This window comes from Rhinichthys klamathensis, unplaced genomic scaffold (genome assembly GCF_029890125.1).
Source record: "Rhinichthys klamathensis goyatoka isolate OS25496 unplaced genomic scaffold, OSU_Roscu_1.1 h1tg000240l_1, whole genome shotgun sequence".
In the NCBI taxonomy this organism is placed as follows: domain Eukaryota; kingdom Metazoa; phylum Chordata; class Actinopteri; order Cypriniformes; family Leuciscidae; genus Rhinichthys; species Rhinichthys klamathensis.
In genome coordinates, this window is record NW_026606762.1 from 2,284,437 (window position 1) to 2,302,643 (window position 18,207).

The 18,207-nt window shown below is 40.8% G+C and overlaps 1 protein-coding gene across 1 annotated transcript in view; it reads right to left on the reverse strand.

Annotated features, from left to right (window-relative positions):
* Positions 1–355: 355 nt before the first annotated feature.
* vat1l (vesicle amine transport 1-like) overlaps positions 356–18,207 on the reverse strand; it is a 42,184-nt gene continuing 24,332 nt past the window's right edge. Inside the window, exons 8-9 of the mRNA XM_056265778.1 lie at positions 7,433–7,516; positions 356–682 (exon numbers count right to left, since the gene is read on the reverse strand). Coding sequence (XP_056121753.1) covers positions 584–682; positions 7,433–7,516 — 183 coding nt within the window. The 3' untranslated portion in view covers positions 356–583. The remainder of the gene's footprint in view (positions 683–7,432; positions 7,517–18,207) is intronic.

Below are 18,207 nucleotides of genomic sequence, written 5' to 3' on the forward strand. Positions count from 1 at the left end.
GAAGAAAGAAATTCATACAGGTTTGAAACAACTTGAGGGTGAGTAAATGATGACAAAAGTTTCATTTTTAAGTGAACTATCCCTTTAATAAACACTTGATGGTAAATTGCCCACTGAGGTAAAAGTCATAAGAAGAGTTAGAAGATTTAAACTCACATATATCAGTGAGAGTCATACTATCAATCCTACTACTGTTTTGAACTGCAGTTCCTTATAAAGTTACAATTTCATTTACTTGCCAAAACCATCTGTGTCTTTGCAAGTGTTAATTCTGGACTTTGACTGCAGCAATCTGTCAATCCACTGATAGACAGGGCCAAATAAAACATCCGAAAGGCTGCAAAAGGCATTCAAGAAAAGTCAATCCTATAATAACGTTTTGGCCTGAAACACTGCAACAATTCAACACTGCATTAAGTAACATTTAACAGCACAATTAGTGTTTTGGGGTATTTCTGACTGCATCGTCCAAAAGATACAGACAAACAACAGAGCAAACACATGACACAGACATACGTTTCACAACGGCACGGGGTCAGAGAGCTGAGCTCAGGTTCAGGACAGTCTCTGGTCGTGTCGGGGTTCACTGAATGAAGGGCATTCGCTCCTTGTTGTCAATGTCTCCCTCTTGTTCCTCTTCCTCCTCTCCTGCTTCACTGGTCTCTGTGCTATCATTGGCCATCTGAAAGAGAAATGGGAAATCAACACAGGCTGACTGACCGTCTGAAGGTCCAGATCCCAACAGTTGTGCTAGACTGCTGCAATAAGTCAGAGATCTCAGATTGAAATCAAACATTCTGGTGGAAGAGTGACCTCTGACCCGACGCATGACGTATGATGTAGGAGTAGCGTAAGGGCCGTTACATAGTCAACGCATCGGTACGCATTCGCGTGCGCAAGGCTACGCTACGCTTCGGCCACCATTAGGGCCCTTACATAGTCAACGCATCGGTACGCATACGCGTGCGCAAGGCTACGCTACGCTTCGGCCACCATTAGGGCCCTTACATAGTCAACGCATCGGTACGCATACGCGTCCGCAAGGCTACGCTACGCTTCGGCCACCATTAGGGCCGTTACATAGTCAACGCATCGGTACGCATTCGCGTGCGCAAGGCTACGCTACGCTTCGGCCACCATTAGGGCCCTTACATAGTCAACGCATCGGTACGCATACGCGTGCGCAAGGCTACGCTACGCTTCGGCCACCATTAGGGCCGTTACATAGTCAACGCATCGGTACGCATACGCGTCTGCAAGGCTACGCTACGCTTCGGCCACCATTAGGGCCCTTACATAGTCAACGCATCGGTACGCATACGCGTCCGCAAGGCTACGCTACGCTTCGGCCACCATTAGGGCCCTTACATAGTCAACGCATCGGTACGCATACGCGTCCGCAAGGCTACGCTACGCTTCGGCCACCATTAGGGCCCTTACATAGTCAACGCATCGGTACGCATACGCGTGCGCAAGGCTACGCTACGCTTCGGCCACCATTAGGGCCCTTACATAGTCAACGCATCGGTACGCATACGCGTCCGCAAGGCTACGCTACGCTTCGGCCACCATTAGGGCCCTTACATAGTCAACGCATCGGTACGCATACGCGTCCGCAAGGCTACGCTACGCTTCGGCCACCATTAGGGCCCTTACATAGTCAAAGCATCGGTACGCATACGCGTGCGCAAGGCTACGCTACGCTTCGGCCACCATTAGGGCCCTTACATAGTCAACGCATCGGTACGCATACGCGTCCGCAAGGCTACGCTACGCTTCGGCCACCATTAGGGCCCTTACATAGTCAACGCATCGGTACGCATACGCGTCCGCAAGGCTACGCTACGCTTCGGCCACCATTAGGGCCCTTACATAGTCAACACATCGGTACGCATACTAGGGCTGTGTTGAAAAAATCGATTCACCAATTCTGAATCGTTTTTCATATTAATTTCTAAAGATCAATCCGTAACTCAGAGGATCGATTTAATAATAGGCTTACATTTTCCCCGTGAACTTTAACTTGCCGCGACTGGGAGATCCCTGTATGCAAAGGCTTTCACTCAGCGCGCACACTGTTACAACAACGGGCTTTGAGTGAGTCATTCGTTCATTCAACGAACACGTTCAAAAAAGCTGATTCATTAAAAGAGATGTAATGAAACAAGGTGTTAATTATTTTTAACTTTGAGTTCCACTTTTCAAGGCTCAGCTGAGCAGCAATGCGCCGCATGGGTAACGCTGAAGCTGATGCTTCACTTATTAGAGACCAATATGGCATTGATTCAATGCGTGACTCGCTGATTTTATTTCACCGGGGCTTCCTCGCGCTGTGGAATGCTGACCAGCGCTGCTGCTGACGCGCATTTATGGTAAATACCCGTGACGTGAACGTTAAAAGGATGATACGACAAATATTTCGCTTTCCTTTGACACGGCAACCTTTTTCACGAATACATATGACTTCAAAGACAGACGCAGGTAATCCGCACGCGCTCTGCCAATCTCTCTCATTCACTGTCTGTGCGAAGCCTCTGTAGGCTACACATCACCACGATAAACAGTCTTGTTTGTTATCATTATGAACTTGTTTAACATTCAATACACATGCATGAAGTTCAAAACAAGCAGTTAAATGTCTATAATAGCCTAATAGTATCAATATGTTGCATAACTACAGTCCTGTAATTCAGGTAACAGCTGGAAAAAACAAAAACAACCATTCCAACCATGCGTACCGATGCGCCACCATTAGGGCCCTTACATAGTCAACGCATCGGTGCGCATACGCGTCCGCAAGGCTACGCTACGCTTCGGCCACCATTAGGGCCCTTACATAGTCAATGCATCGGTACGCATACGCGTCTGCAAGGCTACGCTACGCTTCGGCCACCATAAGGGCCCTTACATAGTCAACGCATCGGTACGCATACGTGTGCGCGAGGCTACAAATCGCTACGCTTCGGCCACCATTAGGGCCCTTACATAGTCAACGCATCGGTACGCATACGTGTGCGCGAGGCTACAAATCGCTACGCTTCGGCCGGCATTATGCGTCGATGCGTAGCCAAATGTGTCATCCTAGTTTTTGATACGTGACGCACCGATCCACGCAATACTATGTGTTGTCGGTGGGGGCGACATTGCAAGTAATGTACATAAAAAGGTATATTATTATGTTTACAGAAGAAGAAGATTTGAATACAATGGCGGGCGAAGAGGAAAAGTTATGCGAGCTTGTTCGTATACATCCGCATATATTTGACAGTTCGCCACAATTACATTCCTATAAATTTGCTTTGGAAAATGCCTGGAGAGAGGTTGTGACCGCGATGGGAAAGACCGTGGAGAAGGTGAAAAATGCTGCCGCCGATGTAAAATCAAGGGGGTAATCCATCAGCCGGAAGTTGAAGCCTCGCGGGAGCCGCCATTGTAGCAGACCATCGCCTGCTGTTAGCATCCCATTGCCTTCCATTCACTTTGGCGTCACTTTGACAGCGAATAACTTTACATCTGAGGCGTCCAAAGACTTCATTTGTCCATTATTAATTTCTAAAGAAACACGACAATGTATAAAATGTTCCATTACTTTGTATCTTATGTTATAGCCCCGTAGAAGCCGTTTTTTTTAAAATAGGCTAAAGATTGCGTCATAACCACGGGACTTTCTGTCGCACAATAGAGACATTACCGTATAGACAGGAGGAGAAGCTCGCAGGCAATCTTTAACTGTCTATGAGCCAATCAGGAGGACATGGAGGCACAAAGTCAAGGTAGAAGCCCATAAATAGAGAGTCTATAAAAGCAATGGGACAAAATATTACGACAACGTTTTTGAGGAATTAGGTGATTCAGATTTGTCTTGGCACAGCTACTATAAGATTTTCAACTGCCAGACTGTCGTCACGCTCAGTTTGAGCCTGCGCAGTCGCTCAGACATCAGACAGGAAGTGCAATAATCGGGCTTCAAGTCTTCTCCGTTGAAATCAATGGGGTCGCTCTGTCCATTTCTTTTACTGTCTATGTGTAAAATCAGCAATATGCACTCCTCTTCAGATGCCATTTTGATCTAAATGTCACGTGACCCGACTCTAGACTCTACTACCCCCTGTTGCGTGATCGGTGTATTGCATTTCACGCATCGCCCGTGACGCTTGCGTACTATGAAAAGGAGTGTGTAGCTCGCGTCGCTTGCTCGCGTTGACTATGTAACGGCCCTTATGCGTCTATGCGTAGCCAAATGTGTCGTCCTAGTTTTTGATACGCGACGCACCGATGCACGCAATACTATGCGTTGTCGGTGGGGGCGACATTGCAAGTATTGTACATTAAGGCTCAATCCCAATCCACCCATTCCGTTTTGCGCGTTCACGTCAAGGGGTAGGGTGTCCCGATTCTTGTTTAGATCGAGGGGTAGGTCTACATAGCCCTCGAAACGGAGATTTTTCAGAGGCACACTCTAAAGGGCTACGAGAAAGTTCGCAGAATACATCGCGAATCACCGGCGAGATGGCTTCACAAACGGTTAAACATTTAAATTTAGCGCCAGATGACACCACCGTGCACTTTATTTACTCTTATAATAATGATATAGTCATTTAAATTAAGAAATTGTATAATAAATTACCTTTCCGAAACAGAAAAGTCATACATTTCGAGGAAGGAACGTTATAAACATCATGTTTCCTCAAAGTTAAGAGCAGCTGCGCTGATTGTCAGTCGTTGTCATGGAGAAATCCAGTAAAAACTCCGTAACGGCAGAGCCATCGCCGACGACTGATGACGTATCGGGTTCATGAAGGGTTGTTCCATTTCGTAGGGGAATATTTCAACCCCTTGGCCCTTGTAACTCTGTTTTAAGGGCCAAGGGGTACACTCGAAAACAAGGGGTAGGGCCAAGGGGTGAATTGGGATTGAGCCTAATTCAAGTATATTATGTTTACAGAAGAAGGTTTGAATACAATGGCGGGCGAAGAGGAAAAATTATGCGAGCTTATACGTACACATCCGCATTTATCTGACAGTTCATCGCAATTACACTCCAAATAAAATAGCGTTGGAAAATGCCTGGAGAGAGGTTGCAACCGCGATGGGAAAGACTGTAGATAGATAAGGTGAAAACAGACTGGGAAAAGTGCCCGTGACAAATTTACTGAGGCGCACAAAAAGTGGAAGAGACACAAACTCCCCATCCTGATCTCTTCTTCGGTTTAAAGGAGAACTCCGGCGCAAAATGAACCTTTGGTCTAATTACACATTGTTACCTAGTCAACCGTTCTCTGAGATTTGTTTTCATGATTATCGAATGTAAATAGTTTTATCTCTAAAAACAGTTTAGCCTATAAAGCTAGTATAACGCTAGTATATTGGGCATAGAGTAATGACAAATAAAAATCGCTTGTTAATACCACTAACAAGGCTCAAAATAGCCCCACACTAGCACGGTAGCATAATGAGGGTCCCTACATGCAAACCGAAGCATTGAGAACTTTGTCAGTGTCCAGACAGTTTAATAAGAAGATATTTTATACATACAGTCAACTTCGCGTATACAGGCAGAAGCCATCTTTGAAAAACCGTCTATACCAGTCGATCTACGAACGCCGATCCAAGCCTGCTGTTCGCGCTCACCTTATCACAACTTATAGCTCGTTCACATCTCACCAGCGCACTTGGATCGGCGTTCGTAGATCGACTGGTATAGACTGTTTTTCAAAGATGGCTTCTGCCTGTATACGCGAAGTTGACTGTATGTATAAAATATCTTCTTATTAAACTGTCTGGACACTGACAAAGTTCTCAATGCTTCGGTTTGAAGGTAGGGACCCTCATTATGCTACCGTGTTAGTGTGGGGCTATTTTCAGCCTTGTTAGTGGTATTAACAAGCGATTTTTATTTGTCCTTACACTATGCCCAATATACTAGCGTTATACTAGCTTTATAGGCTAAACTGTTTTTAGAGATAAAACTATTTACATTCGATAATCATGAAAACAAATCTCAGATAACGGTTGACTAGGTAACAATGTGTAATTAGACCAAAGGTTCATTTTGTGCCGGAGTTCTCCTTTAAAGGGCGAACATACCACCGCCTATCTCTGCGCTGCCTTTGTAGCCGCCGATGTAAAATCAGCAATATGCACTCCTCTTCAGTTGCCATTTTGATCTGAATACCACCTATCCGACTCAACTAATATCACCCAACTCTACTTCCCCCTGTTGAGTGAGCGGTGTATTGCATTTCACGCATCGCCCGTGACGCTTGCGTCTGCTTGCGTCCACTGTTTAGACTATGAAAGGGAGCGCGTCACTCGAGTTGCTTGCTCGCGTTGACTATGTAACGGCCCTAAGCTTTGAAACCTCTCGCAGTTCAAACAAACAGGGCCACAAACTCAAGCTCCTCCCACATTTCTCTTTAAAAATTCTCGTTTTAGACTTCGAATTCATGAAGAGGTCACTCGTCACGCGTCGGGTCAGAGGTCAGTCTTCAGCCGGAACTAGACTCTCTTATGGCCGTTACCCGAAGCCAGTGATTATAGTTTATAAAGTTATGAATATTGATATTTTTCTTAAAAAAACGCATCGCTTTGCTTCAGATGGCTTTTATTAACTGGAGCCGTATGGATTACTTTTATGATGGATCATGGATGTGCTTTTTTTGGCTTCAAAATATCAAGGATATTTTTTTATTTAACTGAAGAAAGAAGAAAGAAAGAAAGTCATATACACTTAGGATAGCTTGAGGGCGAGGAAAATTATGGGATCATTTTCATTTATGGGTGAACTAATACTTTAAGGGTCCTGAGCTATGAGCAACAGTTTAGACATTATCAGTTGTTTCTTCTTCTAAAACCTTCCATTTTTAAGGAGAAACATCTAAGATGCAGCAGATCAAGAAATCAACACACACACACAATAAAATCGTCTTCTTGGAGGGGACAGAAATTGAAAACTATTTTTTCAGATGTTCCTCTTCAGTTTCTCGCCGGTTTAAATAAGGACACTAAAGGTAGATTTCATGAGAACATAATGTTGTACGCCACTATTTGCACTATTTATGACTCTCCTCTGAGAACAGCGTCATAAGGCACAGTCTCCATGGAAACTGCTGAGGTGATGTCACCTGACTCGAGGATCAGTGTCACAATATCATTTTTGTTCCTTCTAAACAGGTGCATTATTCAAATCTGCCTTTGTGCTTCATAAAAGAACATTTCTTTTCTCTCTCACAGTCTTGGAGAGTGTGTACACTGAATATAAAAAAATAATAATGTTGGAAAACTGAACAATGCTAGACGTTCTGAAAACAGAAAAATGAAAAGGCGGCACCAATAGATGACATGGTAATTATATTGTTTTGCACATAATGTTTTGCTTGCCTTAGAAACACTGGTCTAAATTCAAAGGCAGGTTTTCAGATGACTCACTCACCAAAGGCGTAGGAGACTTTTCCACATCCAAAATGAGCTTGCCTATGTTTCCTCTGTCATGGATTCTCTGCATGGCTTCCTTCACCTACAGGTTAACACAACAAATCACATAAAAAAACTCATTAAGTCCAACAAATGTGCTTTTGCTCATGCTTAAGCTCCGTATTGACTCGTGTCACTGTCAAGTGTGTAACACCACAGACAAGACTAAAGAGGGCAGCAGAGTCACAATCAGCAATCAAACTAATGTAATCAGATAGATAGATAGATAGATAGATAGATATATAGACAGACAGACAGACAGACAGACAGACAGACAGACAGACAGACAGACAGACAGACAGATGACAGATAGACGACAGACAGACAGACAGACAGACAGACAGACAGACAGACAGACAGATAGATAGATAGATAGATAGATAGATAGATAGATAGATAGATAGATAGATAGATAGATAGATAGATAGATAGATAGATAGATAGATGACAGACAGACAGACAGACAGATAGACAGACAGACAGATAGATAGATGACAGACAGATAGATCGATAGATAGATAGATAGATAGATAGATAGATAGATAGATAGATAGATAGATAGATAGATAGATAGATAGATAGATAGATAGATAGATAGATAGATAGATAGATAGATAGATAGATAGATAGATAGATAGATAGATAGATAGATAGATAGAGATGGAGATGTAGCTTCTAACACCAGGAAAATGAGCTACACTAACACAGCTGGTGCCCTTTCAAACAAAGGTACAATTAGCTAGGCTTGTCTAAAACTTGTATGGTACCTTTAATAAGATTTGAGGATGAAAAGGTTATTTTTACTAGTGGTCAGACAGTGATAAAATTAAATACAACCTAAAGAAAGATTGGTATTCACAGGACATCGGGACCAGTGCACAACCAGACAGATTTTTTTTTTTTTAAACGGCAAGTAAGCCAAATGTTTCTTTAACTAGGAAAATGTGTCAACAGTAGGAGTAAAATTAATTTACATTAGATTAAAATAAAGCATAAAAACAACACACACAAAAAACTGAGGACTTTCCGACTTTGCCTCCTCATGTTCATTGCAATATGAACAGTGTCGTCAAGGGCTACTTTTAAGTTGTTGCCGCAGGTAAAATTATAATCGGCTGATGCGATTACTTTTGACTGGCCATTGAGCTACTTTTGTTGCACAGACCTGGCAACCCTGAATATGAATATGAACCTGTGCCCACAGGTTATGTGGGGGATGCATGATACAGTATGTCCACATCTTGCAAAGTGACTGTTAACTGGATGAATCAATAAATGAATAAACATGACAGCTGCTAGTCAGGGCCTTAAGAGACCCTGGCATCAGCTTTCTAAAGTCAAAAAAAAAAAAAGAAAGTAGTTTCAAACCACTGGATTGTAATAAAACTTAATAATTCAAAATGTCATGGGCATAAACAGTTAACTGCCTTTTAACACAGGTTCATATCGAGACCCCGGACAGCACAGTTAGAATTACATTCTTTGATTTCTCTAGTGCATTTAATACTATTCAGCCTTCACTACTACGAAGTAAGATGGAAAATGTTGGAGTACATCAGGGTATGGCCAACTGGATAACTGATTATCTCTCTAATAGACCACAGTATGTGAGGATGCAGGACTGTGTGTCTCAAGTAGTGAAGTGCAGCATTGGAGTTCCTCAAGGGACGGTTTTAGCACCATTTTTGTTCACTTTTTATACATCAGACTTTCAGTATAATTCTAAATCTTGTCATCTTCAGAAATTTTCTGATGATTCTGTAATAGTTGGCTGTATAAAGCACCACGATGAGAGTGAATATAGGGAGCTAATAAAGAACTTTGTGGACTGGTGTTTTTAAAACGGTCTCAGGCTAAATGCTAGTAAGACAAAGGAAATAGTGGTTGATTTTAGTAGACTTCCTCAGAAAGCGGTACCAGTAAATTGAACAGAGTCAGAAGTTGAGATTGTAACAACTTACAAGTATTTGGGTGTATATCTGAACAACAAGCTCAACTGGTCTGATAATACAATGCATGTTTATAAGAAGGGTCAGAGTCGTATTCATTTGTTAAGACGTCTGAGATCCTTTGGGGTACGTCAGGTACTACTTAAGACGTTCTATGACTCTGTAGTCTCATCTGTGATTTTGTATTCTATCACATGTTGGGGAGGGGGACTGATGGAAAAGGAGAAGAATAAGTTAAATAAACTCATAAAGAAGGCAGGCTCTGTCGTGGGGAGTGTATTACCCACTTTAGAGGAGATAGTGCAGGATAAAATGATTGATAAAAATTATTGATAAAACTTTCTCTTATGATTAATCATGACTGTCATCCTCTTAATGAAATATCGCGAGCCTTTGTGACTACCTACAGCTCAAGATTAATTCATCCACACTGCTACAAAGAGCGTTTTAGAAAGTCTTTTTTCCCAACCGCAATTAGATTTTATAATCAGTGTTATGTGAGATGATATATATATATATTTATGTATTTATTCTGGTCGTATATAATCATGGTGCTTTGAAAAATTGATACTTGAGAACAAGACTTGTTGCTGTTGTGTATGTTGTTTGTTGTTGTTGTTGTTGTTGTTGTTTATTTATTCATTGTATTTCTATGCTGTTGTGACACATAAATTTGCCCCTGGGGGATTAATAAAGTAAATCAAATCAAATCAAATCAAATCAAATCAAAATATGTTTTTCATCCACAGTCTCCTACAGAAACCTAGAGTCTTGCTCAAAGGCAAACGTCTGTAATCCTGGAGAGACGGTGACACCCGTCACACCACAAATCCTTGTTATAAACCAAAAGTGTCTTTAGTATGTTACAGCCAACTATTTCATATATTTTTGTAAACAAATAATTGCTAGGGTTTCATGTTCAGATAAGCACTGATAAAGGCCGGAGTGCCGCAAGTGTCCGTTCAAGGACCGTTAACATTAACAATGCAAGTTAACAGTCTCTGTAAGAGCATCATTAGTATTCATTGATACATTTATGCAGGTGATACCATCTTCAAAAGCACCGGCTATATGCGGATATAGAGTCTGGAAAAATGTGGCATGTTGCCTTCTGTCTCAAACACTCGTTATCGTTTCCATCACTGTATATTGTTCCAGCTGTCAGTTTGGCTATGCATGCTCATCAATCTTCAGACTCACTTCATTTTACTGTCAATTCCTTACGAAAACATCATAAGATTACATTTCTCAGATCTGAGTATTCCACTCATAGGGCACATACACTAATTTCATATGATGATTTTAAACTGTATTACAGAATTGTTAATGGTACTTGTTAAGACCTGCTATGCTATTAAACTTCTGCATGTAACTCATCTCAAAAACACATAAGCTTTAAAGGCAAAAGGACACAGGGATTTAATTATTTAAAGGGTTAGTTCACCCAAAAATGAAATTTTAATGACTCACCCTCATGTCGTCCCAAGCCCGTAAGACCTCCGTTCGGGACACAGTTTAAGATATTTTAGATTTAGTCCGAGAGCTTTCTGTCCCTCCATTGAAAATGTATGTACGGTATACTGTCCTTGTCCAGAAAGGAAATAAAGACATCATCAAAGTAGTCCATGTGACATCAGTGGGTTAGTTAGAATGTTTTGAAGCATTGAAAATACATTTTGGTCCAAAAATAACAAAAACTACGACTTTATTCAGCATTGTATTGTCTTCCGTGTACTGGTTACCAGATAACACGTCAGCGGCGTCACTGCGGACTCGTGATCCACAACAGAACCGGAAGACAATACAATGCTGAATAAAGTCGTAGTTTTTGTCATTTTTGGACCAAAATGTATTTTCGATGCTTCAAAACATTCTAACTAACCCACTGATGTCACATGGACTACTTTGATGATGTCTTTATTTCCTTTCTGGACAAGGACAGTAAACCGTACATACATTTTCAATGGAGGGACAGAAAGCTCTCGGACTAAATCTAAAATATCTTAAACTGTGTCCCGAAGATGAACGGAGGTCTTACGGGCTTGGAACGACATGAGGGAGAGTCATTAATGACATCATTTTCATTTTTGGGTGAACTAACCCTTTAATGCCACTGCTGTTCGATTAATATGTCAAAGTACGGATATCATCCCTTCCGCCGTCTCATCCCGTTAAACGTCAAGGGTCATTTCTCCAGTCGTGCCCCTCAGATTCAGCTTCATTTCACCGGTATTGCAAATATGTGGAGGGCTTGATTGTGTCTGAATGAGTCACAGTGGTCATGCAGCATTGGAGGCAATAAAACGCATCAGTGGAAAGATCGCCTCAATATATCCCCAGAGGCACAGAATACAGTCACTGAGGAGTTTCAGCACAAATCGAATTTTCAAAGTCTCCTTTCTAAATCATTTCATCACGTAGAAAACGCACAAAAAACGTTCTTCACGTAGCCATGTCAGACTTCATAATATTTAATTCTATTATAATTAGTTCTTCCAGCATTTAGTAATAATCAAGGCTGTGATTTTTTTGGTGTGGGGTGTAATGGGCTTATTATATAAAGGAATTGAATAATTGAAGGATTTAAAGGAATTTTAGGGAATACTAGAATTGTGTTTTTGAACTATGCAAATAATATTTCTTTTAAATATGCACACATTGGGTCTCATTCATGAAACACGAGCAGAACGAATTTTTGTGTAAATCGTGTGTAAAGTGGTTCTGGGGTAAATTTTCGGATTTATTAAAATGTTCGTATTTTCCAAATGTCAGTTGGTACGAAAGAAATCTACACCTGCTCCCAGCCACAAAGAGTGAGTTTAACATCCGAACGTTTTGCTCATTAATAACTAAGGCTGCATTTTAATTCACCTTAACCGGGTACATATTTACACAGCATTTTGAAAAAATATTATATATAGTAACTACATACGGTTTTTCTTTTTACTTCTGGGACTGTTTGATTAACAGATGAAACTCCATTAACTGCATCTGTAATGCTGCCAAGCTGGCTTTCTTTTTAGGACCTGATACGCCACTATGTAGCCTACGCTTGAAAATAAAATGTGGTGTTTTGAATGAACTTCTGATAATAAAAGTTCGATTTCTGCATCTGAGAAATGTTTCTTTTTCATTCGCTTTTGAGAAGACATGTTGAAATCCTTCGTTTGGTGTCATAATATGATGCCCATATATAGTTGTCAGTCGGATTTAATGGGCGGGATTTATGGTAATTGAGAATGAGCGTGCACACGCGTCCCATTTACGACTGATTGGAATTCATTAACACACACACACATTTCACTATCACGTCTGACGTACACGAAGTATTTGTGAATCAGGAGATGAGTTTTCGGAAAAGGTCTCTTTACGCGCAAATCACTCTCATATTTACTCGTATATTTACGAATGTTTCATGAATGAGACCCATTCACTCTTAATCGTATACCAAATATGTTAAAAACTGGTCTGCTAATGTTTCTGGTCACGTTTAGTTATGAATCACTCGAATGGCCGTACATAAATTATAGCCTACATTTTCAATTCAAAACGGCAAAAAGTTGAGTGGTTTGCATTACTGGATATAATATTCCATAATAGTTTTTTTATTTGTGTATCGCTATAAGTGTAGCATTTAACGCTATAGCAAATAGCCTCTGCCATATTGTTATTCCAGACTCCTCTTGTGAGAACAATTCTCCCCAATCTGTACCCTGAACTTGTTCATTATCGCAGAGACAAAAGGTGACCTCAGATCAGTTTAGGTTGGCACTGGATCTCACCCTCAGGAATTCCCCTCCCGCACACTGAAGTCATGGGAGTCTGACCGCTGGCACTCAACACACTTCCCTTCGCTCTCAAATAATACTCAAATAACACACCTGGTCAAGGGCTGCACTGCACAGGAACAGATGGACCACGTTGGTCAATTATTAAAAATGAACATCATTAAATTGAAATTCACTAGCATTCATTACAGCATTAAATAAAGCATTTTAAGCCATAAAACAATTTCTGCGCTATCTATAAATGAGCAGTCGTTGGACAGCACATGCTGTGACTAAGAAACAGCTCTGAACTATTTAATTTTCAAGCGTGAACCACGGAGCGACCTTACATTAGTGTGTTCCCTGGTGTTATGTGGCAGTTTAAGCCTGGTGCCGGCACAGCTTGTGAAGACTATTAGTTTCTTTTCAGACACATCATAAGAGCACATACAGTCTCTGACTATCAGACTGGTCGTTCTGTTCAGCCGTTTGAATATAATGATCTGGGTTACTCTTTAACTTAAATCAAAGGTACGCTGCTCACAAAAAAAAAAAAAAAAAAAAATCAGGAAATATCATCAGTCTTTCCCATAACCTATTAAAAGCAGTTTTACATTGCTATGCGGTTACTTGGGTGTTCTGGGTTTTTGGTCAAGAGCATTCTGATCTCAACTCTCTAGTGATTCATTTAGCAACATTAGTACATATAGGGCCAGATTTACCAAACAGGGCAAATTAGCATGAGAGCGCAATTCAATAAAAGTGCCGAACACGGACACAGCCGGGTCATTTCCATAATGACCAATGCAATTAACCAAGAGCAGCGCAAATTAATGTCTGGTTTAAGACATGGCGGTAAATAATGGCGCAAACACCAGTACATTGACTAACACAAACCTTAGTAAATCACCTTGCATGATTCATTTACTCCCATAAATATTGCGTTTAAAAGGGAAACCCCTACAAATGTATATACAATGAGGTCAGCCGCAAAACTATCCCTGTCAACACCTTAATCTTTTAGTGCAAACGCCAAAAGAGGGTTTGCGCTGGAGCAAGCTGTTAGTAAATCTGGCCCTTGGTGTGTTAACATTGAACTGATGTACACAGGTGTGTATATCAATTATTTTACAACAGGTTTGAATATGGCTTAATTTACAGTTTTATTTAACTTTTTTTTTTATTTATATAACTAATTAGGCACATCCCATAAATAAGAGTAGAGTGTTTTACTTGTTCATCTAATGTGACTCAGAGAGTGCTCTACACACATCCTTCTTAATCAGAGCAAAATTAAACTATGCTTTCAGTCGCACAGCACTGCATGTCCTCAACCAATGAGATCAGCACAGGGGAATCTGGAAGGCTTTCAAGAAGCCTGTGATTAGAAAGAAATGAAAGTGCGCATGGTCTCCCAATACTCAGAGGTCTACTTTTAATCCTACTGTTTATGGAGAGGCCTTTGTCCCACTCCAAAAAAAAACTAAGGCTGTGTCCGAAATCGCCCCTATACCCTTAGAAAGGGCACTATATGAGGGAACAGCCATTTGTAGCCATAGGGGACATTATCGAGGGCACTCATTGGATAACGTCCACTACGGTTTCGGACACCACTATAAATTGCTGTCCCTTCAAATAGTGCCCTTTTTAAGGGTATAGGGGGTGATTTTGGACACAGCCATTGAATACATTTACATGTGCACCAATAATGTGATTATTCTAATAATCAGTGTAAGGTCTACACTGATTATTGTAAGATGTTTACATTAGAGATACACCAATGTATCGGCCAACAATCGGTATCGGCCGATAAAAGCAATTATTTTCACTATCTGCCATCAGCCGATTGTTTAAAAACAGCTTATAATCCTGTCAATCAAAAGGGTGCCGTAAAACATGACCGACTGCAACTCACACTGTGTGTGAAGAAAATCTCTTGTGTTGAGTTAGTTAAGGCAAGTTAATGCGACAATAACGCATTAACAGCTAAAAACAGCTACAAAAGCTGGCTCTATTTGACCCTATGAATCACCCGTAGTTCAAGCCAGGGTTGCCAGATATGCAGTTTCCCCTGTAAAAAACATTTGTAGTGCGCCGTTCACCCAATAATTGCAAATATCTCTATGCTTTGTTACTTCTAAAAAGAAACAAAGTGTCATCTTTCAAATTCTGACCATTTTATCATGAAATTCAAACAATAAATGGCATTTTGACGCTCTTTAATGCAGACTTGTAGTCAAGACCGCCTAAACCGAGACCAAGTCGAGACCAAGACCGAGACCCGGGGGGGGGGGGGGAACAGACTAGTGTTGTTGAAGCTAAGCAATAACTTGTAAGATTTTGTTTTGCATTGCCTGCCTATCTCTGCCGATTTCGAAGTCTCCAAATGAATCCATTCTGCAACTTTTAAATACATAATTATATTTTTAAAAACGAAATTATAAGCTAAAGTCCAGGATCCGAAAGTTGGTTGTTTTGTCGCTATGGTTACACACACACACACACACACATACCGTTGGCGGTGCGCTCAAAGTCATATGTCAGTTGTGCAGTTACCCAAAATCTCCTGAATGAAGTTACAACCCATCATGTCACTGATATGTTTTACTAAATATTAATACATCAAAAACTGTACATGATATGTGTTTTTTAAATCAAGTGATCAAAGTGCTCGTTGCCGCGCTGCGATCAGTGGCGCGGTTACGGCTCGCGCACCGCACTGTCTTCACTCGGACGCGCGCTTCAATCCGTTGCGGATATCGTCGTGGATATTGATATTGCTAAATCCCCCGCCGACCACTATGTCGGTCTGAGACACCGAGACCTAGACAAGACCGAGAGGTCCGAGACCAAGACAAGACCAAGACCAAAGACCGTCAAGGCCGTGACAAGACCGAGATTCTCGAGACATACATCACTACTTAAATGTGACGTGACAGATCGCTGTAGCGCCTCAGTTTAAGCGGAGAGCGAGTTTATTCTTCTAGAAAAACATGCATGAATATCAGAAGGTATGTTGAAAGATACAGTCCAACTTACCGAAATCCGTATCATGTCTCATGTAATCACTCAATCAGTGTTTCAACCGTGGAAAGATGTCAAAACTACCTTATATGTACGTGTAACTGCAAACATTTCAGCTTTTATTTGAGTGTAAATATTATATCTGGAAATAAATAGCAGTTGAATATAATAGCTCTATTGTTAATTTTAACCTCTAATATTATAGTGTAACAAATGAGAGTGTTATCTGTAGGCCTATAGTTTGCACTGCAGCATTATTCGGGAGAGATTTCTCATCCATAAGAAAAAACAAACTATCGGTATCGGCCGATATCATTCTGAATAATCGGCTGAGAAATTCATCTCTAGTTTACATGACATGAGCAGAACTCTTCACTCCAGTTTACAAGCCATTTTCATTATTCTGTTTATTCGCTAAGAAGTATGGTTATACCACACTCAGATAGGCATACACGCATGTTAGCCTAATCATTTTTATGGAAGTACTGGATATTATTATTAATCGCATTAGTTTAATCGAAGTATTGCGTTTACATGAGGTAAAGTTTAATCACAATTAAATGGCATTATGAGAGTGCGCATGTAAACGCACTGATTGTCACTCTACAAAATGAAGATCACAGCAGGATCAATAATGAGGATGACTTGCCAAGGATTCTTCTTGAAGGGGAGGATGAAAAATAAACACTCAATCGTCAGCATCTTAAAGGAACAGTTGAATAGCTCAAACTCAAAGGAACTTTTCCATCCAATGAAAGCGGTTTGAAGCTGTCCAAAGGTGAAAAGGCACCATTAAACCATATTATTAAACCAGTTATCACGAAAAGATTTAAAAAACGGGGGTAAGATTTGGCACGAAACTAATTAATAATTAAAACATTTCATTAAAATAAGGTTATTTTCTGTCAGCTCGAAGGTCATATTCTTTTAGAGTTTACATTTAGATGAAGCAGCTGTGTTAGTTGTCCTTATGTTTTCAAACGGTTTATGTAGTTATCATAATCAGACTTGTGAATGGAATCATAATCATTTGGGTTCTTCCTCGCCACTGTCGCCTCTGGCTTGTTTAGTTGGGGTTTAAAAGATACTTAATATTCTGTGATATCATCAATTTGACAATATCAGATGAGAGCAAATCATTAGGGTGAATAATTTGACAGAGTGATCTAGAAATAATGCAGGATCATCCTGTAATTATTACAGATCATAACGTTTCTTTATGTTTTTCAAAATCCTAAAACATTCTGGATTAATCCAGTTGGTTTTACCAAGGGCTTACACATTTGCAGTGAGACATCTCAAGATTAATAACAAACTGTGAAACATGGATGAATTAAGGGTTAAAAGTGATCCATGAAGTGTGAAAGCTACTTAACGGTATGATAACTCAGGAATACAGCTGCGGCCTTGAGCATAAAGCTTTATCTGCTGCGAGGATGTTGTAATGTGGTTAACATGCTGCTTTATGTGTGTGTGGGTGGCTGAGACTTAACAGTATGCGAAGAAACAGATCATTTTTGTGCTTGTGCAAACCGTGTACAAATGATTAAGTGCTTCTTTTTTCTTTCATGCGTCATACTATACTCTCTTGAGCAAATGCTCACTTAGCCATGCAGTATGAGGAACTAATTGTCTAAAGCCCACAAGCACAGACCAATTACGCAAACGTCCAGCATGCCTGTCAAGCATCATGCTTTGAGATACAGCTCGTTCCTTTCCACAGGCCTCAGGTCAGTGCTAATCTAATCGACTTTGCAAGCCACTATTCTGCCAGGTCACCAGACACCAGCACAGAGTTACCACCCCTGGTTACCACGACAACAGTGCAACGCACCGTGTGATTGAGAAGAAAATGTCACAGAGTGGCTTCTTTGTTGGTCAGAGCAGCTGACGGAGACAACACTACAAGTAGAGCTCAAATGATCATGAATGGCCAAATGTTCCAAAGAAAGGCTGAGTGCTTGAAAATGGTGATTAGGAAGAAAGTCTCAATT